Source organism: Nannobrachium achirus (genome assembly GCF_963921795.1).
Source record: "Nannobrachium achirus genome assembly, chromosome: 16".
Classification (NCBI taxonomy): Eukaryota; Metazoa; Chordata; class Actinopteri; order Myctophiformes; family Myctophidae; genus Nannobrachium; species Nannobrachium achirus.
This window is the reverse complement of record NC_137823.1, coordinates 29,895,502-29,920,964: the sequence shown is the minus strand read 5'-3', so window position 1 is coordinate 29,920,964 and position 25,463 is coordinate 29,895,502. Positions and strand designations below refer to the sequence as shown.

Sequence of the window (25,463 nt, the reverse complement as noted above, 5' to 3'; positions counted from 1 at the left end):
GGAAGCTAGCTGCGGTGAGCTCATGCAGGCTAGCTCGGGGAAAATTGGGAGCTTTAGGGTGACCTACTGATCTCTGGGCAATATGACGGCATTCCACTGGAGGAGGCTGCACGGAGATATGCACTTCTGTTTAGATTTAACACTAGCATAGCTGTACAGTCTATCCATAGGGGCTGCATACACGCACGCACTCTCGCACAACCTATTTCATACTTTGTCATATAGTTGCTGTCGCCAGTGGTGGAAAAAGTACTCCGGAATTCATTTTGTATTTATCATTTAAAATATGAACTAAACTAGCGAAAACTGTTTTCACTTCTTTTGTGCAACAGCCTTGTATGATGAAGCAGGGCTTTAAAAAAAAACATACAAATTTGAAAATTGGAGATACGAGGTTTCTGCCCGACAGTGACGATATACCACTCTGGTCCAGTCACACATGTCAGGCTGTTGCGATGTGACTGGGATGTTGTGATGTGACTCCCAGTCACATCAACCCATGTGTTTAATATTATACGGCACTCTATGAGTGTGTGTGTGTGTGTGTGTGTGTGTGCGCGCGCGCGTGCGTGCGTGCGTGCGTGCGTGCTGCTAAAATATGACTGAGGTGGGCTGCTATGATTCGTTGGGACAGCGTGTCGCTTGCCAAAAATGATTGATCAACAAGCTAACAGCGCGTCGCATTGCAACCCGCTGTTAGCTTGTAGATCAATTATGTTTGGCAAGCGACAGTGTTGTACTACAGAGTCAAAATGTGTCCAGAGGGTGTTCTGGTACAGTTTAGTCCACCAAGACCAAGAGTTTAAATTAAACGTTTATAACAGGATACATTTGAATAATCTCCATTCAATATCACACACACTTCAAAATTCATTTTGTCGACGTTTTTTTCACTGACGAAAACTAAATAAAAACGAAATAAAAACTAAGCTGTGATGACTAAAACTAAGACTAAATATATTGACAATTTCGTCAACAAAATAAAAACTAGACTAAAACGTTAGGGAGGGACTAGTGGAGAAGAGAGTAATTTTATGTTTGGTTGCTCACAGGTGTTGCTAGCTGAAAATAGCAGATCTACAAGCTCAAAACGTGTCGCGCTGCGACGCGTTGTGATCTTGTAGATCGGCTATTTTCAGCACACAACCAAGTGTAAAATCAGTCATTACAATGCCATCAAGGCCTGCCAAAATACACTAAACTAAAATCAACTAAATCAACTGTAAAATCTTATGATATTTAGTTGACTAAAATTAGACTAAAACTAAAACTTTTCAGGTGACTAATTATTCAAAAGACTATGACTAAAACTATATCAAAATTTGCTGCCAAAAACAACACTGGTTACAACAATACCCTCTTGGAGAGAGAGGTAACATCGGTAACATCAGGCTTCAAGAAGCCCGTCAAGGGATTTATTTTAGACTTAGTCATGCTTCAGTATGAAATATGAGTGCAAAGAGAAGGTCAGTCGGTTCAAACTCAAGAGAGAGAGTGTGGGGGTGACGCGCATGGACAACGTGCATGTGTAAATGTACTGTTTGTGAATGCAGACGCACACCCTTGTATTAACTCTCTGTGTGTGTCCTTGTGATTAACATGTAAAGCGTGTCATGATTTAGTGTGATGACTTTCACATGGCCTAACTTTATTGGGTGCCAGTATCAACAAGACTGACAATAAATCCTAGTCCTCTGCCACACACACACACGCACACGCGCGCACACACGCACGCACGCACGCACACGCGCACGCACACGCACACACACACACACACACACACACACACACACACACACACACACACACACACACACACTCTTCCTTGGAGGTCCACATAAATGATAATTCCGTTGGATTTCTTACAGGAAATTAAGCGTCTTACAGACACAGCCTCAGCTAAAAACAACAGCCAGGGATTGCGACCCGCGGTACAATGGAGCCTCATTATAGCTTCATTCACGCCTCATTTACATCGAGCCCTGGTGTGATGTCCGTAAATTCTGTTAGACACAGTGTTCAATGCAAGGAAAAGCATTGTTTTTACGGATGAATTAAAATGATAGCTTTAGTAATGCAAAGTTGAGTATCCTGAAAGTGATCTAGAGATATCGCTATGAAATTATGTCTTCTGCTTGTTTCCTGCCGCACAAGCCATACGATCTCTCTGATATCCGTAAAAAGTATTTGAAAAAATTAACAATATCACGGCTAATGCCGCTCGAAGACATTTCGCAAGCACATCAGAGTTCATAAAGTTCCCCATAGAAAAGAATAAACTAAACAGAATTACGGACATTACGGACATCGCACCAGGGTGTTGCAAGCGGCGTGCCGCGGATGCCTAAATATTGCCTAAACTAAGCTGAAGAACCAGCTGAGAACGTCTAAAGATAGAGCCTTACAGGGGATTAGCAGGTTCCTTGTATAGCAACAGTGTTATATACAGTAGCAAATCAGTAAGTACTGTAAGTATGTAGGTCGGAGTGGCTTGTTGTCGGTATCAGCCAAAAACGAGGTGTCTTTCCCCCTTTCAATGCTCTAGATCCCTGAGCGATGGATTGCTGAGATTGAGTGCAACACCTACTATCAGCTCCCTGTAATTAATGCACATCTTAGTAGTTACCCAACCGTGCTACTCTTACACCGGTGTCTGGGATCGAACCCAGGTCCTTGTGGTCCAAAGCCGAGTGCTCTACCGACTGAGATACCCGGACACCAGGATCGCCCACAAAGAACTCCACTTTCAGAGTGTATAGATTAAGCTTTAGACCAAGGGTCTTCAACAGGGGGTCCGGGACCCCTTGGGGGTCCTCAGAGTTACTACAGGGGGTCCTTCAAATCTTTGTGTGATAGAAACTTTTTTCTCCTTTTTTTATATTAACCACTTGAATCCTAGCGTCCATATTCTGAGAACTTTAGCCAAAAATTGCAGATCTACAAGCTCACAACGGCTCGCAGCGCGAGGTGCTCACAACGTCTCGCAGCGCAGCAAACAATCAAACATAATGGAATCTATGAAAAAGTTGTGGGGGTCCCTGCTTCATCTCTCTCTCTCTCTCTCTCTCTCTCTAAACTAAGGGGTCTTTGGCCTGAAAACGTTGAAGACCCTTGCTTTAGACACAAAAGTTTAGACTGAACCGGAGTAATATAGAATATTACCTGTGACAGAAACTGATTTAAATTCTGGTCTTCAGACTTTAAAAAGTAACAATGTATGCCTAGTTTGACATTCTGCATGGAATTACCGGTATCTATTGAGTACTTTCAGTTCCTCTCTTCATAATAGAAAATGCATTTGGGGGAAATGAATAATTACCTCAGGTCCACTGCTCAGTATTTCTAGAATATACATGGAGGCATTCTGATAAAAGTATTACAATTATGACTTAGACAAGTTAAAGGCAGGGTTTCCTGCAGCACTTTACAGGCCAGGCGCCCCGCCTGGCCAGAAAACCCCCCCGCCCCCCCAAGGGTATAAAAAAAAAAAAAAAAAAAAATTTTTTTTTTTTTTTCATTTTTTTTTTCTTTCTTTTTTTTCAAAAAAACTTTTTGGACCTCCAACAATGTACTAGGCATGATCGCGATCGCGAAATTGCATGTTTAACCCCCATACCAACCCTATCTTTCAAACATGGCAGCCATGTTTGTTTACATTTGAAGAAAACATAAGGGCTGGTATCTCCTGAATGCCTGAACGGATTTCCAAGCGAATTTTTTTGTTTGAAAGCTGTGAAAAGCGTGTACATGCATAGTGCATCATCTGTGCACGAATTCGTACACCAGCGTGCACACTATTTTTTTTAACCCTTTGGTGGCGAACCGGCAATATAAGTTATTCAATGTTGAATAAATGTGGATGATAGCATGTAGTTGTGTTTTCCGTCATCATGGGCACATTCATGTGTTTTTTATAGGGCAAAAATAAGAATTCATATTAAAAATTAAGTGAATTAATTACTCAAATTAATTAATTAATTATCAAAAAATTTCGGCGCACACGCTTCGCGCGTGCACCATGAGATCCCCCCCTGGTCAAGACTTTTTCCTGCAGGAAACCCTGAAAGGTAAACACAATAAAAATGTTGGACATTAAATTTAGGACAGGATTTCCTGTGTGTGTGTGTGTGTGTGTGTGTGTGTGTGTGTGTGTGTGTGTGTGTGTGTGTGTGTGTGGTCCCACTATACTAATCAAATAACTTGAATAGACTTTGTGTTGAACAGGTTAGAAACCCCGGCCAACACTATCCAGCTGGTCTTGATTAACATAGAAGTGTGTGTGCGTATGTGTGTGTGTGTGTGTGTGTGTGTGTGTGTGTGTGTGTGTGTGTGTGTGTGTGTGTGTGTGTGTGTGTGCGTGCGTGCGTGCGTGCGTGCGTGCGTGCGTGCGTGCGTGCGTGCGTGCGTGCGTGCGTGTGTGCGTGCGTGCGCATGTGTGCGTGTTCCTCCAGAGCCTCATTACCTGAGGGTGAATCTGGCCTTGTAAGGGGAAGAAAAACAACAGCTTGTGTGTGCATGGTGTGTGTGTGTGTGTGTGTGTGTGTGTGTGTGTGTGTGTGTGTGTGTGTGTGTGTGTGTGTGTGTGTGTGTGTGTGTGTGTGTGTGTGCCCGCGTGTGTGTGTGCGTGCGTGCGTGCATGCATGCATGCGTGTGCGTATCTGTATGGGTTTGTGTGTGTGTCCTCTCCACTGAAGTACTCAGCAGACATATGGTGACAAAAACATTAATTATTTTATTAAATCAAGAGAAAAAAAAGCTCATTGTGGAAGAAAAGGGAAAGGGCCTGATGTGAAACACAAGGTACACTCATTTACATTTGAATACAGATCAGACAAACAGGACAAAATACTGTCTCTGTGTGTGTGTGTGTGTGTGTGTGTGTGTGTGTGTGTGTGTGTGTGTGTGTGTGTGTGTGTGTGTGTGTATGTGTGTGTGTGTGTGTGTGTGTGTGTGTGTGTGTGTGTGTGTGTGTGCGCGCGCTAGGGCATTAACGACTTGTGATTTTTACAAGTCGACTCGACTCAGTAAAGATTTGAGTTGAAGTCAGACTTTATCGTTTGATGACGTCATCACATCACACACGACCCCCCAATTATTTGGGGGGGTCCCTGCTATTTTCACAATAGAAAGTTTTTTCTTTTTTTTTCGACTTTCTCTGGTGGGAGTCGACTTGTGTAATGAAGTCGACTGAGTCGACTTTTTCGCTAATGCCCTAGCATGCGCGCGTGCGCGCGTGTGTGTGTGCATAGAGCCTGACCAATGTTATCGTTCTGGCTGGTATATCGACTTTTTGTAGCCAATTTGTCCCAATCATTTACTGTGGGTGAACCTTTTCAAACATTGTTATCAGCTCTTTTTGAAAGTGGTTATTGACGGCTATTTATTTATTTTCTCAAATGGAAACTTGCATCAGATCAAATCGAATTGATTACAACATTTTTTTTTTAAATGTGTCACTGTCAAAACATCAATGATCGGGTAGTCTTGGACTCAATCCCAAAATGGGTGATGGGCTCATATTTCTGGCATGGGCTGGGCTCTATAGTCTTTAGAGACATTATGAGAGTCTTTAGAGACATTATGAGAGTCTTTAGAGACATTATGAGAGTCTTTAGAGACATTATCAGGGCCTTACCTTCTCTGCATGTCCAGCTCCTCTGTTGTGGGGCCATTCTGCACGGGGGGGGCCTGCCTTGGCAATGTGGGGCCTGCACAGGGACGACACAAACATACTGGTAAACTACGGTGACCAGACGCCCCGTTTTGGACGGGATTGTCCCGGTGTCATGCTTTTTTGGGCCTGAATTGCTCGGGCCGGGCCCAGTTAGGGCCAGACCTTAATTTACAGGCCTGTTGAGAACTCTTTGCTAGGTGCCCCAAGTCCCAACAGACATCTCTGAAACACTCAAATTGACGTAAAATGTCATGTTTTTTCCAACATTCACTACCAAGTAGTTCCGGTTGAAATGTTGAAATACAAACACAGATGTTAACCATGCATGTTCTGTTCTGTAAAAGGTGCAGTCACTAGATGTGCAAAATGCTAAAAGGATTGTCCCTCATCCTGATGAATACACCAGGTGAAAATAAAAAATACCATTTCAAAAGTCAAAAATGTTTCAAAGAAATAGTAGAGAAAATATCAGATCGGCAAGCTGCAGTCTCATTGTGACGTGTTGTGAGCGAATACAAGTGATTATTAAGGGGCCTGGTTTGGATTTTAGAAAATATGGTCAGGGTCACCTGGCCTGTATTAATTAAAAATGATCTGTAACCACCTGATCAACATGGTCAGCAACCTAGTTATCCACAAATCCAAATTCAACTTGCAGTACTTGGTGCTTCGATTTAAAGATGCAGTGCCATGATTCCCCCCCCCCCTAAAACCTGATTATCAGGTATTATGATTATACTAGGAGGAAGATATTTTCCAAAAAAGTCTACAGAAAGAGTTAAAATTTGGTTTTTATGTGGCCACACCAGTGTTGGGTGAATGGTAAAAGGAGAGTACATGATTTGTCATTTTATCTGTGTTTTTGGATCGCACTTTTGACCCACAAGGTGTCAGCCTCCAGGAAGAAATACAAAATACAAAGGGAATACATAATTGCTCTTAACAACCACACCAGGGGGTCTAATGAAATACTGTCAACCTCATAGACACATGAAACCCAGAAAAAGTACAAAACTATGGCACCACCTCTTTAAAAAAAACTGCCTAATCACAGAACAAACTCCGAAAATATACAATAATCAATCAAACATACAGTACACTCACACACACTCTTGTAGCCTTTGGCAAGAGAACAAGACACACACTGACATCGCCGTCTCATTTACATTTGCTAATGAGGCAACTTTTCAGGACAACTTGGACAGGGCCAGATGGATGCACTCTCTCTCTCCCTCTTTTCATCTCACACGCATGGATGAACACACACACGCACGCACACACGCACGCACGTACAGTACAAGCACACGCACAAAAGCTAAGTGTCTAAAAGCTGAATAGGAGGTGGAATCAAAGATCATTAATGTTCCGTTTGCTGTCAAACTTCTGACAGGAGGTGGAGAGGGAGGGGGAGAGAGAGAGAGACAGAGAGACTGACAGTAGAAAAGAGAGAGCTCAAAACTTGGGCTAGTGCCAGGGAGAATGCCTCACTGTCATTGTTACAGTGAGGCATAATGTGTTACACACATTAGCCACTTTTCCACATCAGTAGGTACTCTGTTTAGGCCCTGAACAGAGTCCTACTCATGTGGAAAAGAGGGGACGTCAAACTCAGCTCAAACCCATAAACATCATAATACAATCATTTATCGGCCTCTTCACAAAACTGAGCTCAGGGATTCCAGCTCTGACCTAACCGAGCTTTCATTTCTATCTTTGGGACCCCAATTTATGTTGTAAAATCCATTTGGTTCCATTTTTACACTCTCTGAGTTACATACCCATAAGGGTCCATTTGGTTCCTAACTATCATTTAGCTGGGGACCCCCTGGAACTCCCTCAAGGACCCCTGGGGGTCCCCGTACCCCACTTTGAGAACCAACACTAGCCAAGGGCTTAGAAACGCAAGTGTGTGTGAAAAGCCCTAATGTCACACACTGTATCAAGTGGACTGTAAAGGCTCTAGTTGGCCCTACAGTCCAAAGCAAACTGTGGAAGAATGAGGGGATTGTCTCTGCCCAGTGTCGCCGGTAAACGGGAGCCGTGTGTGAGGGCCAACATGCATGTACGCCGTTTCCCAGACAGCAAACATCCTGGGTAGAGCACTTCTACAAGATCTTCAAAGACAAACTTGGTGAAAAACCATGTGACTGTCGATTGGGAGACGTATTTTACTTCCCTTGACGTGAAATGGCAAGTGATTTTAGAAAGCGGCGCTAGCAGGTGTTTCCAGACAATGGTGGAAGAAGTACTCAAGCAGTCCCAAGTGCAGAGGGTCAAGCAAGCTTCTGTAGTTGACACATCATGACTCCGTCTGGACGTGTTCGGGCTCTCACAGCCTATCTCCATACATGGATCTCCATATATGGGTACCAGGGGTCTCCATATATGGGTAACTGGTCCGATATACATCACTGGCCAGATGGCCAAGACATGCCGCGACCTCGCCCTTTAGGGCAAGGTCGCTTGTCGCCCTGAGGCGTCTTACTAGTGCTATCCTGCTTGCTGGTACTTTATTCAGAATCCCTGGCCTGTGTTTACTACCTCCCTTATTTTACTGCTCCAACTCTTTTTTTCTGTACGTCAGTATTTTCCCCGCTGGATCGATAAAAGGTCTTTATATTCTACATCTAAATATGACCGCTGGACGGAATGACCACTATCCTAACACACAAAAGTCTGAGGTTTCACAGCTAGGTTTTATCCGTATAGATTTCACTCAAGAAAACCAAAAAATAAGTAAACAAGAGAGAAAGTAAGACTCAACAAAACTGGCACAGAATTTCCCAATTTCCTACTTGGATCTCCTCCATTCGATTTCTATTGAATTATGCCCGGGCCATGTGCAGTTGATGTCATCAGAGCAGAATCACGCTGACTAGGGCAACGCACGGATACCCTCCCATCCACCCTCCTCTGCCTGGAGCTGTAACTATATTACTGTCTGCTCTAATGACTTTCATGAGTTAACGACAGAACAGAACACAGACACCCAGTCATGCAGGACCACACCTTAGGCTTAGAGAGCTGCCTTCAAATCCTATCAGAGCATCCAAGATCGATTGAATCATCGCCCGCACACTGCAGATGTATTTTCATTCAATTACAGGAAACCTGACTAAGAACAGATTGTTGCACTGTCAACAAGCAAGTCAACCAAGATCAAATTCATATTAACCAGGCAAGCTTATGAAGAAGAAACCGTTGTTTAACCACTTTGAAGCTGGCCTTATAACGAAGATGATCTGCAAGCTTGTGACACATCTTGAGCTTGTAGATCTGGATATTTTTTTTTACATTTCAAGGTATCCAACAATAGGGTTAAATGCAAGGTAAAATATTGGCAACTAATAACTATAATACACGTACATTACTAGTCATGTTCTGTACACTAACCAAGAACTGATGCTTGATGAACATCAAACAGGCAAGTTGATTCATTCACATAGATACTGCACATCAGACAATAACACTACTGGGCCTTACTGATCAGGTGCTTCCTGGAAACAGCCTATTTGAAGGGAATGCTAAAGTGCACTGGAGTATTGAGTATTGAGCAGACGCACTGAGATCACACAACAGCACTTTGGGAATTGGCCTGCGTCCAACAATGCTATATATTAGAGGTCTTCAACAGGGGGTCCTCAGAGTTACTACAGGGGGTCCACCAAATCTTTTTGTGATCACATTTGATCACTTGAACCCTAGCATCCCTATTCTTAGAGGAACATTAGCCAAAAAATAGCAGCTGCGAGGCGTTGTGAGCTTGTAGGTCGGCTATTTTTTGGCACAGAGGTTTGGTGTAGAGGGAAAAGAAGAGCAGACTAGTAGTAGTACAGTAGGTATTGACACTTCAATCGGTTAAATATATGAAAATACACATTAACCCAACCTACACAGATGATAGTGCTGTCAAGTCTAAACTGTATAAGAAATAATCCATCTACATTTTTAATCTGCAACACAATTTTATACGATATGTAGCGGGGGTCCCTGCTTCATCTCTCTCAGAGCTAAGGGGTCCTTGGCCTGAAAACGTTGAAGACCCCTGCTATATATAAAGAGAGAGAGACAGACAGACAGACAGACAGACAGAGAAGGTGAGAGCCAACAGGCCGATCACATAAAAAATAAAATAATTTAAAAAATCTGAGAGGGAGTGGTTTTCACCGTGCTGTAAAATGAGAGCATACAAATGTAACCGATGGTCTCGTAAAGGGTCCCTTTGGTTACATCCGTACACTCTCCGAGATATAAATGGATGGACATTTTACAGTACATCTGCTAGGGCTCTCCTGTCATGAAATCATTGCCTGGTACTAAAACACACCTCGAGGGAAGAGAGTTGTTAAATGATGGCAGTACCTCTGCACACTCACAGGGCTGAGAATAGTTCACTGGAGCAAGGAGCGGAAGCCACGTGTCACACTCAGTGACATGCCTAAAATGAATATTTAACAGTGTGACAAGTTGCCTAGTGTCTAGTAAACAGATCCTGGCATGTGCGACTAGGTCCTCTTGACCTGGGCGTTAAGGAACAGAGAATTGATCCGTGAAGTGATCTGAACGCATTTTTTCTTTGCAGGTTAAGCAAAGGCAACTTGGATACATTATGTTAAACATATCGTCACTGTCGGGCTAGAAACCTTGTATCTCCCAAGTTTCAAATTTGTAATTTATTTCGTAAAGTAAAGCCCTGCTTCATCATAGAAGACAGTTGCACAAAACTAGTGAAAATAGCCGATCTTCAAGCACACAACACCTCGCGATGCGAGGCGTTGTGTGCTTGTAGATCTGCTATTTTCACTAGTTTAGAACATTTTTAAAATGATAAATACAAAACGAAAGTTTTTCGACATACAAGGTTTTCAACCGACAACGACGATACAGTATATACTGTACGTATACACACATAAACCATGAGGTCATACACCCAAACACACCCACACACACACACCTACTACATCTCCACCAGTTACAGTACATACATGAAGGCAGTGACAGTGTGGGCCTCTTCTGACAGCACACGTAGCTCCACAGTCCCTCTGTGGACGCATCTGAACCGTTCACAGGCCTCGCCCCGACTACCACCCTGTTCGCCGTCACTCCTGGCCCCGTGACCCCGGCACGCTCCTGAGAGGCCACGTACAGGACCATCGCTAAAAAGTCTCTAAGCTGGGTTCCCGATCCCCGTTTCTGTCGTTGCTGTGGCTTTGGCGTAAAGTCGTATTATACCCCGCCAAAGAAGAGGAGAATAAAAAGACGACGATGTGTTTGTTCTAAACTAAGATGCACCTGAGCCTCCTCTGGCTGTCTATTTCCCTTTGTTTCGTTCTTCTTCTTCCTCTGTAATCCGAACCCTGGGGTCAGTCCGCATCCTCGCAGCCAGAAGACGACGCAAAGGCAGGGGCGAGACGCCGGGCGCGGCCGTCCTTTGTTTGCCGACTCTTCCAACCCCTCACGGGATTGGAAGAATTGATAGGAAAATAGACAGAGAGAGATAAGAGGGCAGGGTGGAGGGAGGGAGGGAGGGAGGGTGGGAGAGTCGCGGGTGGGGGGGGGGGGGGGGGGGGGGGGGGGGGGGGGGGGGGGTAATGATGAGGGGGGGGGGGGGGAGTAGAGAGGGCAGGATGGAGAAAAGAAGGATGCTGAGGGGAGGGAGGAGGGGACAGCGAGATGGAGCGAGGGAATTAGAATGAGCGCTGGACAGATGGAGATGGAGAGATGGAGAGCTAGAGAGGAAGAAAGAAGTAGAGAGAGAGAGAGAGAGAGCTGTGCTGTGCTGTGACAGGATGTGGCGGCTGATTGGCTGGTCGGCCGGTCTCTACTTCCTGGATCCAATCTATTATTCATGCACTGGAGACGGAGAAGGACAGAACACCACTGCCCTCTATAGCATTCCTAGTAGTGTGTGTGTGTGTGTGTGTGTGTGTGTGTGTGTGTGTGTGTGTGTGTGTGTGTGTGTGTGTGTGTGTGTGTGTGTGTGTGCGTGTGTGTGTGTGCGCGTGCGTGCGTGCATGCGTGCATGTGTGTGTGTGAGAGAGATTACGTCATGACTAGAACCCGACCAATGCATCGTTCTGGCTGATATATCGACTTTTTGACAACACAATACAAAGTACTGCATGTTCTCTTATGTCTTCTGTAAATGTGCACAGCAACTAGGGCTGTCACAATTATTACATAATCGTCTAATCGCAAACGCATCGTCTAATCGTCGCATGGCGACGCGATGTGAGCTTGTAGATCGGCTATTTCCACTATCAATGTTCTTTTTTTTGTGTAAAGTTGTCAAATATGTCAGTAATTTCTTTGTATAGGTTATGTGTCATATCTGCCATGTGCAACTTCAAAGCCTAAAAGCCAAACAGAAATGGAATTGTCAACGACAAAAACACAATGAAATCGTTAATCCCAATTATTTGAGTCACAATTAATCATCATGTAAAATGCCATAATCGCGACAGCCCTAACAGCAACAGTGTGAGAGAGAATAGGAAAGAGAGAGAGAAGAGAGGAAAATGGGCAGAGAGAGAGAGAGAGAGAGAGAGAGAGAGAGAGAGAGAGAGAGAGAAAGAGATCAGTGGAAATAGAGAGACATAAAGAAGTACACAGGGTCAAGGAGATGGCATATATCTTTCAGTCCGTTCATCTACTTTGTGGTCAGAAAAAAACAAACAAGCTGTCATCAAATCTGGCACCTATTTATTACAGTGTGTCAACAGAAGTGCGGCGCTGACCTCTGGGGTCAAGGTGTGCGAGTATGCACGTGCGTGCCTGTCCTCACTGTACTGTATGTGTGCGGACTAGATGAGAGCATCATCTACAGTATTGTCAGCCCACGGTTGGAGTCTGACAGAGAGACGGACATATGTGGAAGGGGTGTAAATACGATCACACTCCACATTCCGTCACCAGGGGGGTCACACCAAATTCTGGGCCCTGGGTACAAGGATTCCCTGCGGGCCCCCACACAATTATTTTGTGCTTTAACTATTGAAAAATAGCAGATATATAAGCTCACAGCACGGCTGTGAGCTTGTATATATATATCTGTAGTATATCTGTATATATGTATATCTGTAGACAAAAAAACGAATAATAGACATTTGTCTATTTCAAGCCTTCAAACCTATTTCAAGGTTTTCTGAAAAACCAATGATTCTGTGTCAGTGGTGCTCAAACCTTTTCATGTGAAGGACCCCCAAAATTATATGTATTTGGCCACGGACCCCCATCTCAAAATATTAGATTCCAGGGACCCCCCCAGAATTCAAATTTGAGATACAAATGTTCGCTTAAAAAATACATATATTCAAAGATTCGCGCTGTGAGCTTGTATATCTGCTATTTCTCAATGGCTAATGTATAAAATAAAGGCCCCTCCACCTTGGGCCCTAGTGACTCAGTCCCACTTTTCCCCCCCTTGTGACGCCCCTGCCTGTCATACAGACGGACGGACTAGACAGACAGTCAGACACTAAAGGCTTCCCAGGGAAGGAAGTATAAGCGGCGACATGGTAACCTTGCCTCCATGCTGTCAGTTAACCTCACTGTCAACCACTGTCCAGAGATACGGTGTATTTATGACACTTGGCAGAAACTCCACCACGGTGACTACATCTCTGACAGCTTAAAGCCCTCATACCATATATACCGCAGCCTGTGAGGTCATGGATTCCGAAGACTGTTGCTGGGTAAATAAAAATAGCCACAGCTGTATATGATTGGCTAGTGGTTCTCAACCTTTATTTTATTTTTTTATTTTTTATTGTTGAGTAAATACTGTGTCGTCACACACGATTTACTGCTATTTTCACTAGTTTGGTTCCCGGGCAAACAACTTTTCAACAGGAAAAACATCTTTACAGGCCCAAATTTAGACCTTCGGTAACCATCCCTGCCTTGGCATCAATTACCGCCGACTCAGAGAAACTAAAACGAGTAAACGGTGCAGATAGCAGCACACCGTGCTACACAGCCTCGCTAGAGAGATAGATGAGAATATAGGAGCTGAACGTTTTATTTAAAATAGTCGGGAGTCGAGCCGACGACGTGCCAGCGACCGTGTTGCTCTCGTTTGCCCGCCGTTTCATGCTGATGTCAGCGTTTTTTTTTTTTCCAGGAGAACTGTGGGTAACGCAGTTCTTTGAAGTGCAGTTTAGACTCTCCCTATCGATAACCATTACCTGAGATGGACATAGTAAATGGACTCTGCCTGGCACACGCCGGCCCTCTGCCGGCTACCAGATCTGATCTTTGTAGGGATGGGACGATATGAAAATTTCATATCACGATTATTGTGGCAAAAAAATCATTTGGCGGAACATTTACCAAAACGCGATACGTTGTAAGCTTGTAGATCAGCTATTTTTTGGCAAAGACATTTGATAGAGAGTGAAAAAAAAACTATCAAGTACGTATAATATAAGTACGTTTGACCAATTATAGAGGGTTTAAGTGGTACCGGATATGCAGCTTGGGCAAATAAAAGGTGAATTGAACCCAGTGCATGACGGAGGACAATATCACGATATGTTAAATCTCCACGATACGATTATCGTGAGTGTTTTTTATCACGATAAACGATAATATCGCTTATCGTCGCCAGTCCTAGATCTTTGACCGCCTGGTTCCTCATCAGTCGTCGTCACTACAGCATGTCTCGTTTTATATCTCTCCCCTCATTTATGTCAATCAAGCCTCCTACACGTTTTCTGTCTTTCCTTCCTTCCGGGTGTTGAGTCGGGTTATTTTGGGGCTGTAGGAGACAGGAAGTCTGGAACGGAGCCTGGGGGCAGCACGACTCTGCTCCCTGACCCCCCCCCCCCCCACGCACACGCACACACACCTCAGCCCCTGTCTACTTTGTCCTGCTGTCTTGGCTGCCGCTTTCCATCATGAAGACACACAGGATATTTGAGCCAACTAAAAAATATGTGTGTGTCTGTGTGTGTGTGTGTGTGCGCGCGCGTGCGTGCGTGCACAGGTCTACTTAAGATAGCCTGAGTGACAGCAGACGGTCCTGGAACCAGCTGCAGGCCGCGGGGGGATAAAGTGACAGCGTGACGCAAAGCCGCCGCTGCTGTCCACTTAGAATAGTGTCACGCCTGCCCGGCAACAAGTGGCCCAGCCTATCAGTTGGCCGTGAACCGGCGGCGGTGCCGACGCGTCGACGAGTCACCCCACCACCACTGGCCCAAATAAGGCTTATGGTAAACATTGGAGTATTTTTGGGGGTGCGAAGGTGGAGGAGGTAGCGAGGGGTGAGACTGCAGACAAATGCTCCAGTTGGCTGACACTGGCCAATGAGCTCACCATCGTGGAATTGGCCCAAACAAATAACTAGGGCAATGTGCTGTGCGAAAACTTGAAAGGGGAAGAAATTTTTCCGATATTATAATTTTAGCTTCCTTTGGGGTTATTTTCTCTAAAACAGTGGTTCTCAAACTTTGAAATTTGAAGGTCTCCCCTTAACTTTGACAGTGTACAAATGGAACCAAATGGACCCGTTAGGGTTCATTTGGTTCCATTTATACACTGTCAAAGTTATCCCAGACATTTAAGATTAAAAAGAAAAATCACCCCTGGTGTGAAGTGATCGGTGCCATTTTATCAGTTAATTTCTAGCCAGTGGGGCGTGATTATGGATCCAACTGGGAAAGATGGATGGAAACGGCATAGAGCGCTCGTCCACGACACTGCAAGCGGCGCGAAGGCCAGCGGACCTTGGTCCGCGGCGCTCGGGGGCGAAGAGCAGGACCAGGGCCGCGCGGCCGGCGGAGCGCCGCGCGAGTTACGAAGCCGTGGTGAATGCAATCGTTATATTACGGCCTGGGCAAGCGCACGATAAACGCCATGATAATTGGGTACCGTGCACCTCGCGCGGTCCAAGTGACTACAACGGAGCGCTCCCTACGTCCGGTTCAGCCAATCACAAGCTTCAAAAATGAGTCCGGGGCGTGGTTATCCATCTTTCCCAGTTGGATCTATAATCACGCACCAGTGGGACCCTGGGTGTACAACAAACTTTGAGCTGTTTGTGCCAAGAAATAGGGCAGATGTATGCCACGCTTCGGGTTACTTAAGCCCTGGACATTTGTGAACAAGTTTTTTTGCCACCAGTTTTTGACCGGACAAAGCCAGATGTTGGAGCTCCTGTTCCAGGAGCACCGCTCAAAAGGCCGTTCCCACTTTTTAAGAAGAGGGAACCGCCTTTATTATGCCCACATGTTGGCATAATAAAGGCGGTTCCCTCTTCTTTTTTTTTTTACTTTGAGTGCCCGGATCACGCATTCTTTTTATCTCAACGGTAATAACAATGGAGAGCGTGTGTGATTAGAGTGAACGAAAAGCCACACAGTTCACTCTCTTTGGTCTTCTTTGAGAGGTGGAACGGCGTAGGGCAGAGGAACGCCGGAGGAAGACCTCAGGCAGGATTTGAAGGAACAGAAGTGACCCTGAAGACAAGCGGCTTAGCCACTGGGACTTTGATGTTAAACCACCCGGATCATTCCCCCCCTGGCTTGTAGCCATGTGTGCTACTGGCTGCCCTCGAGCAAGGCACTAGGCCTGTGTTAAGTCATGCTTAAGTCAGCCTGGATTAGACTTTTAGCCGATACGTCTAAAAGGTGAAAGGACGGAATTGTCAGTGCTGTTTGAATGGAGGCTTGTGGTATCTCAGCACTCATTCCAGATCCCGTTATTAAGCCATTATAAACTAATGAAAGAAAACACCTTAAAGCCACAGCTACTGAAACAACAAATACTGGATAATAATGTATTTTCCCATTCTCTAAAAGCAAGGCTGGGTGGGCAGGAGAAGTTATGTTATTAGAGAGAAAAGAAAACAGCATATAGTCACTGTCAATCTCCAAGTTTCAAATGTGCATGTTTTTTCACCAAGTAAAGCCCTGCTTCGTCATAAAAAGGCTGTCGCACAAAAGTAGTGAAAACAGCCGATCCACAAGCACACAACGTCTCGCGGTGTGAGGTGTTGTGTGCTTGTAGATCTGCTGTTTTCACTAGTTTGGTTCATTTTTAAAATGATGAATACAAAACGAATGGCCTTGGACATACAAGGTTTCCACCCGACAACGACGATATAGTCTGGGCCGTTCCTGAACTACTACTGCATCAGCCTCTGCTAGACACAGACAAATAACACTCCCTTGTGTTGTATATTACTGCATGACTCATCCCAACCTCAACTTACGGAGCACCAGGCAAGGCCACGCCACAACAGAGCAAGAGCTAAAAGCAATCTGAACCATAGCGGAAGAGAGGTAACAAAAGGGAGAGACAGAGGGACAGCGAGACCCAGACACACACTGTTTGTGTCTGGTTCTTTTACTGAGGCTGAGATGCAGGCAGATAGACAGAGCATGGAGAGTCACAGACAGACAGATGAAGAAAGAAGAGACGGACAGAGACACAGACAGTCAGTCAGAGAGTGGGGGCGGGGCAGGGGCGTCACACAGGGGGGGGGAAGTGGGACTGAGTTACTAGGGCCCAAGGTGGAGGGACCTTAATTATTTTATACTTTAGCTATTGAAAAATAGCAGATATACAAGCTCACAGTGCAGCACCGAGTACCGCGCTGCGAGCTTGTAGAGCTGCTATTTTTGAAAAGTTGCAAATCTTTAAATATATGTATTTTTTTAAGCCTTGAATTTTGCTTCTGGGGGGTCCCAGTAACTAAATATTTTGAGATTGGTGTCCGTGGCCAAATACATATCATTTTGGGGGTCCTTCACATGAAAAGGTTTGAGCGCCACTGACAAAGAAACATAGGTTTTTCAAAGAACCATAGAAGTATTTGAAATATTCAAAGACTTTTTTTTTTTCAAGATTTTTCTAAAATAGCTGATGGACAAGCTCGCAGCGCGGCACCGAGTGCCCATTGTATATCTGCTATTTTTCAGTAGTTAAAGTACCCAGGGCCCAGAATTTGGTGCGACACCTCTGAAAATAGACAAGACATGAAAAAAGAAGAGACAGACAGAGACACAGACAGTCAGTCAGAGACAGACTGTGGGAGGAAAAAAGTGCTGTGAAGAACAGGTCGTGAGACAAGGCTGGGGGCATTCTGACTTCCTTCAGAGATTTTCCACAAAAAATGAAATGAGTGAGAAAGAACGAGTGGTACAGGAAGATCTGACAAGAACTGAAGAGGAGGAGGAGGAGGAGGAAGAGGAGGTACGTCAAGGCTGGACCCATGTGCAAATCTGCCCCGTCAGCTCTCACATTCACAGAGATCGCCGAATAACAGCAAATGACTACAACTACGGGAATGAAACGGATAAATAATTGTGAAGTGGAGTATTGCATGTGTATATAAATTGGGGACCGACCCTCAACCTTTCATTTTTCATCAAAACACATTATTTATGAGATGACATCCATGGAAATATGTCAGCTATCAGAACTAATGTCTGTTGAACTGTAAGGTCAGAATGACCAAACTGCATGCAGTCCATTTGGAGTGCCTATTTCGCGCCAGTAGGATGAACGGAGATGACATTGTGGTGGAGTAGTAATCGGGAAAAAGGTTTGTCCTTGCTCTTGCATTTTGTCATTTCTTTCTCCTTGAAAGTGAAACGCCACTGTGTCTTTCTCAGACCCAGTATTACTACACCTAACAGAAAGGTTTCTCCTCTTTGTCAAAGATCAAGACACCATAGCAACTGTGGTCAAACCTCTTTCCAACACGGTTGGCACTTGACAACCTTCCAGCACGGCTTATAACCAATGAATTTACAGAAGCACTGGATGCTGCAGCCAATCGGGGGAAGACATCAAGGCCTCCTGAACTGTGCTTGTAGCTCGAGGGATGGAATGTTAAATCATATGTACAGTGGTCCTTGAGGGGCTTCCAGGTGGTCCCCAGCTAAATGATGGAGTTGGTAACCAAATGGACCCTTATAGATCTTTAACTCTTGAAAGCGTAAAATGAAACCAAATGGACCCTTACAGGCCCATTTGGTTTCATTTTACTCTCTCAAGAGTTAAATTGGGTCTGAGAGGCTAAATGTCATCGAATGCTGGTCCGTGGCTCAAATGCAGAATAAATAATGTGAGGAAGGTTGAAAACCACTGATCTTGAGATTCAATTCTAAACAGTACAAACAGCAGACACAGAGGGCTGTGATCTAAAACAACTAGCCAGCATTTCCACTGTGGTCACCCCAATCAGCAGTCCACTACATACTGCCCAACGGTTACAAACACGCCAATGTTTCCTTCATTCCTTATCGAAGGCTTATCTCTGCAAAGACTCGGTTACACAAAGCAGAAGGTTACCGTTCGTTTTACATTTATATTCATTGATGTCTTCCACCGTTGGCAATGTAGTCCTGACAAGTGGATAAACATATTCCTGCTTTCACTCCCACATCCTCCCATTCAGGGTCATACAAAACCACAGGGGGGGAAAGAATAAATAAAGATGAAATAAACACACACACAAAAATAAAATGTTAACAATAGTGCTGCCAGGGACATGCAGAGAATGTTAGAGAGGCAGGGGCTGACATTTCTAAAAGGGCCTTTTGGTGAAAATATTGAAAATAGCAATTCGCAGTTCGCAGTTTTCAATACTAGATACCACACTAAACTAAGCATAAAAAAGGCAATACTGGAGATGTGGCGTACGGCATGGATTTCTACACAGTGAGAGCAATTCTTTCAACATAAGATGCAGCATTCAAGTTCAGGAGAGTTTGGACAAGGCAATGTTCTTGAATGCAGCCTTAAGGTATGGCATTGAAAGAGGGCATTTGCATTTATTTCATCACAGTAAAAGCTAAGTAAAAGCTGCATTCATGGTCTGGAGAGGGCACTTTATTACAGACGGATAAAAGGGCAGGGACTCAAGCCCCCTTACATGTCTATGTGTGCACGTGCCTGAGTGCTGCCACAGTAGATATACAGGCTCACAGCGCAGCACAGAGTACCGCGCTGCGAGCTTGTAGAGCTGCTATTTTTGAAAAGTAGCAACTAAATATTTTGAGATTGGTGTCCGTGGCTAAATACATATCATTTTGGGGGTCCTTCACATGAAAAGGTTTGAGCACCCCTGACGAAGAAACATACGTTTTTCAAAGAACCATAGAAGGATTTGAAATATTCAAAGACTTGCACAAATTTTCAAGATTTTTCAAAAATAGCTGATCGACATGCTCGCAGCGCGGCACCGAGTGCCGTCTACTGGTAGACGGCACTCGGTCTACCACAGTAGACAATGAAAACAAAAAACAATGCAGCATGAGGTTACTTTCAATTCCAATACAAGGATTTGTAGCCATAATGCGACATGTTAAAAACAACACGGCTAATGAAGGCCAAACAATGGATGCACAAAGGAAGGCTATATTACGTAATATACCGTGTTGTATGATCATGCAGTACACATTAAAATACTGAGTTAGTTTAACTTAAAATGTGAAGAATTGACCACTCCGCATAAAAGATCAGAGTAGATTGAAGTAGAATCAGTGTAAGAAGGAAAGAAATAGGTAAACAGACACTCACAAAAACAAACACACAAGCAGACATCTTTGTAGGTCTACACACGTTCCTCCCACGCGAACAAGGCTGTCAGGTCCACTCATAAATGTCAAGCTCCACTACTCACTCCTCAGGATGATCTGAGCCCTGCTGATCTTCTGCGGCTCCCGGGGGAGGCAGCGGATTCTGGCTGCAGAAGGCATATCTGCAGACGCCTCGCCTCGGTTACTGTAAAGGGGGGCCTCGAGGGGCCTGCTCGGTCTGTCTGAGGCCCCGGCGGGCGGGACAACGGAGAGAGAATGTACCAGAGGAACTGATGAAGAGGGGAGATGTTTGCGCCGGGAGCAGTGTTCTCTCTTTCTCTCTTTCTCTCTCTGTCCCTGTCTCTCTCTCTGTGTCTTTCTTACTCTCTCTCTCTGTGTTCTGTATCTATCGGCTGAGAGTCGTCTTATTCCTTAATATTTAGGCCTAAGTCCGATTTGAAAAAATCCTTAAAGACCTAAGTCCGATTTGAAAATGACCCACTGTTTTTCTGGAAAACTATTACTCAGCCTCTGTAGCAGTTAGATTCAAAAACTTTTGATAGCTTACACCTTTGGCTTTCATAGAAAAAAAATCTGAAAAACTTAAAATATTTTTTCAAAAATGACTGTTCTACATACTGTACATACTGTAATACACAACAATTTGTTCCAGGCCGGTTGAGGGTAATACACTTTAATGTGTACCTGTCCAGAACGGGTTAAGTCTCTCAATCAGTTTTTTGGTCTCTGTCCTCTTTCTCTCCCTTCACCTTTTAAACATCTCAACAAAATCAGCCTCTCTGTTTGCCCTGTCCTGTGCCACAAACTGCCTGTCCTCTCTCACTCTCTCTCTCCTTAGTCTTTCAACACACAAATACGATCTCTCTTTTCTATTATCTATTTTTCTCTCCGCATCTTTACTTCATCCCTTCTATCTTGTGTGCTCTGATGCTGCCGCGGCCTCTCACTCCGGTGTCCTTGTTTACACTGAGGTCTAAGTCTGTCAGTTTAAAAGTCAACTAGACCTGTTGGCTCATCATCCCGTAAACACTGAAGTGGGCCAGAAGGACAGACAGACAGACAGACAGACAGACAGACAGACAGACGGATGGACAGACGAGTTGCAGTCCAAACATGATGCAAGTGCGGTCACGCGCCATCAAGTGTTGATATCCCACCCACATGCCAGCCGAATGTGGAGGGGCCAAGGGCCAGTGCTGTACCCCGAAAGAGACCCCCCCCCCCCCTCAGCAACTCCATGTACACACACACCAGGGCTGCAAAAACAAACTCTGGTTCAGGAATGTGGTTTCAATGGGACAAGGATGAAGTGTCCTCCAACTCTTTCACTTGTTTCTCTCTTTCCCTCGTTCCCTTTCTACCCCCCCTCGTCTCCTGTTCTCTCTCTGTCTCTCTCCAGCTCTCTTTCAACGGCTTCCCATTCTCCCTGTCCTCTCTCAGGTGTCCCACCAAGGCTAAACGAGGGCCCACGATGCCTCCACATACATACAGTACAGCAGGAATGTCCAGTCAGCCACTTAAACCTTTTCCGGCCGCGTCCCCCAAAATAATCATATTTTAACTGGGGACCCCCCAACCTGACGAGCACTAAGAGTTGAGGCATTACATTTTGTATAACACAGTTCTATTGTGAAAATAGCAGATCTACATGCTCACGCCTCGCAACGCGAGGCGTTGTGAGCATGTAGATCAGCTATTTTCACAATTTCTGCCTCTAATATTTGACAATTTGGCCAATGTTTAAAGTTATACCATGTAACTTTTTTTATAAAACAAATCTTAAAATTGTCCTAACTGTTAAATCGCTAAAGTTTTAGAACCCCCACTTCTGAAGCCTTCTCTTTATATGTTTTCTACTTAGCTGTGACAGGGGCGGGATTTCCCGGCAAAATTACGTCATCACACTACCGGCCAATCACAGCGAGGGTTATACACTGCCGCACACATTAACTTAATCATCTGGGGAACCCCCAAAATAATTTGGGGACCCCCCTGGGGGTTCCCGACCCACAGGTTGAGAACCACTGACTTAAACATCTGTCTCTGTGGGAGATACACAACACCAGCTCTGACTATGGAGGAGGTAGAGGAGGTATAGAAAACCAGACCTTGAGAATGTCAACTGTAATATGTCACTCTAGCAAGGGTAACCTAATGCCAACGAAAACATATGGCTAAGCTATATACTATATAGCAGATATGCCCATACAGTATATGGACTGCAATAACCCCACCAATGATGGGAAGGCTGGTTGTCAGCCCAAATATGGACATTGCCCAAAGCCACTGTCACATGCCCATATATGGATATGCCGATGGGTGAGAAAGAGAGGGCGAGAGAGGGAGCGAACAAAGAGAGGAGAGCCTATTTAACCCATGCAATAACCGGGCCAATGCTGGGTCCCGGAACCTGTGCAATACATGTTGGTCAATGCATCGCAATGGTGCATTACGATGTCATTGCAGTTGTTAACAGCCAGCAGGTGCGCAAAAAAAATTGGTGGTGTTACTTTATTAGGCAACAGTTTCTACGTGCCATCTCCGAGAACAATGCAAATTGATTATACCCAAATATGGACATAGAGAGAGAGGGAGAAAGGAAGAGGGAGAAGGAAGGGAGCAAGAGAGAGGGAGAGGGAGATCAGCACGAGAGAGAGATGGAGAGAAAGCGTAAAGGAGAGTGTGGGTGGGTGGGTGGGATAGGTGGAGAGGGTAGAGGGAGGGAGGGAGTTAAAGCGAGAGACAAAATAGCACTGAAGTCTGATGTAATTTACGTATCCTTCCTGGGTCATGTTTGTCCTTCCTGGGCCATGCTGATATTCCCATAGACCAGGGGTTCCCAAATTTTTTTGTCTCAGGGCACCCCATAAATATATTTTTAATCCGAGGCACCCCTACATTATAATTTTCACTCCCAGCACCTTATATTTTTAGCATATCGTCGTTGTCGGGTGGAAACCTTGTATGTCCAAAACCGTTCGTTTCGTATTTATCATCTATAAAATGTACTAAACTTGCGATGCGAGGCGTTGTGTGCTTGTAGATCGGCTGTTTTCACTAGTTTTGTGTGACAGTCTTGTATGATGAAGCAGGGCTTTGCTTTACCAAAAGACGTACACATTTGAAACTTGGAGATACAAGGTTTCTGCCCGACAGTGACGATATTTTAGTGATTATGTTGCGAGGAAAACGTTGAGATAATAGCCATTTTGGTTAGAACTGACTGAAAATAACTTAAGTTCAAGTTTAAAATTATACTAAATATTTGTGTGTCCAAGCGGCCAAATAAATTCCAAATACTATCAAATTATCTCACGGCACCCCTGGACTGCCGCCACGGCACCCCAGGGTGCCCCGTCGCCCACTTTGAAAACCCCTGCCATAGATGTGTTTAGTATCACGTCATATAAGAACTGTGTTCCAAAAATAAACAAAGGAGCCTGGCGGTTTCACTCATGAAGCAGTAACTGATGGCGAGAAAACGCTAATGTTACTGCCGCCAAAATTAATTAGATCTCCACCAGAAACAGAGCTGTATCAAATATTAGTGACCGACTATTGTAAATGATGCAGAACCACCTTTCTGACAATGGTGTCGGTACAAAATTACTTCCGTGACGCAGAGGATGAACGAGTGACGTCAGGACTTCGGTACTCTATTTCAGTGGTTCTCAACCTGTGGGTTGGGACCCCCAGGGGGGTCCACAAATTATTTTGGGGGGTCCCCAGATGATTAACTTAATGTAATGTAAACAAACCAACATAAAGTTTAAGTGTATAAAGGGTATCTGCACGTTTTTAAAATGGATTTTTAAGGACTTTTTAATACTTCTCAAATGACAAATTAAACATTGGCCAGAATGTCAAATATTAGAGGCAGAAATTGTGAACATAGCCGATCTACATGCTCACAACAACGCCCCTCAAAACGCGAGGCGTTGTGAGCATGTAGATCGGCTATTTTCACAATAGAACCGTGTTATACAAAATCTAATGCCTCAACTCTGCTCGTCAAGGTTGGGGGGGGGGGGCAGTTAAAATATGATTATTTTGGAGGTCGCGGCCTGAAAAGGTTGAGAACCACTGCTCTATTTCACCCACGCAATAACCTTGCCAAAGCTGGGTTTCATATACTGTATATATACGTATACAGTATACACACACAGAATACAAATCTTAATATTAATGCTCACATTCATTCAAATACTGCCACATACAGACACACGTGTACACACACCCACACACTCTCTAAATAGCTGGATCTCAAAACAGACAACCGGACACGTATAGATGGAATGGAGTCAGAAAACTGACAAACGAAAACAGGGGGTAAATATTTAGCGCCAGTGGCCGTGCACCCTGTCCTGTCAAGCCAAAAGATGAGGTCATCCGCCTACCAGCCACAAATCCCACTATTTGCCTGTCAACACACAGTGTTTTTATAGCCTGTTAGCTATGAAGAAGTATCACACATCCAACACAAACCACACAGAGCTGGCCTAGGATATGCTTGTTTTGTTGACCCTGCGAGGACTGATGAAAAATGACTCCTTTGTCCCGGGGCATTAGGTCGTATGTGGGTTTAAATCCATGGAGGCGTCGAGGGGGACATGATACTATGACAGGACAGTATACACTGGACCAGTGGTGGGAACAGTATCAATACTGCAGTGTAGAAATACTCTGTAAAAGAGGTGGTGCCATAGTTTTGTACCTTTTCTGTTTTGTATGTGTCTATGAAGTTAACATTATGGTTCTCAACCTTTTCAGGCAGCGACCCCCAGGGACCCCCCCACCCTGACGAGCACTAAGAGTTGAGGCATTACATTTTGTATAACACGGTTCCATTGTGAAAATAGCAGATCTACATGCTCACAACGCCTCGCAACGTGAGGCGTTGTGAGCATGTAGATCGGCTATTTTCACAATTTCTGCCTCTAATATTTGACAATTTGGCCAATGTTTAATTTGTTATTTTAGAAGTATTAAAAAGTCATTAAAAATCCACTTTAGAAATGTGCAGATACCCTTTATACACTTAAACATTATGTTGGTTTGTTTACTGTTGAGTGAGAAAACAATTTTGCACATTAAGTTAATCATCTGGGGACGCCCCAAAATAGTTTGTGGACCCCCCCCCCCTGGGGGTCCAGACCCACAGGTTGAGAACCACTGCTCTAATATACCACGGGGTGGGGTTATATTGTGAAAATTCACCCAACACTGTGGGTGTGGCTAAC

General features: G+C 44.6%; 1 protein-coding gene across 1 annotated transcript in view; it reads right to left on the bottom strand.

The window, feature by feature from the left end:
- The window catches only part of enah (ENAH actin regulator), a gene marked incomplete at its 5' end in the record, with an annotated part of 124,565 nt that overhangs the window by 48,736 nt on the left and 50,366 nt on the right, over positions 1–25,463 (bottom strand). The window contains one exon of the mRNA XM_080745324.1: positions 5,636–5,708. Within this exon, the coding sequence (XP_080601450.1) occupies positions 5,636–5,708 (73 nt within the window). The remainder of the gene's footprint in view (positions 1–5,635; positions 5,709–25,463) is intronic.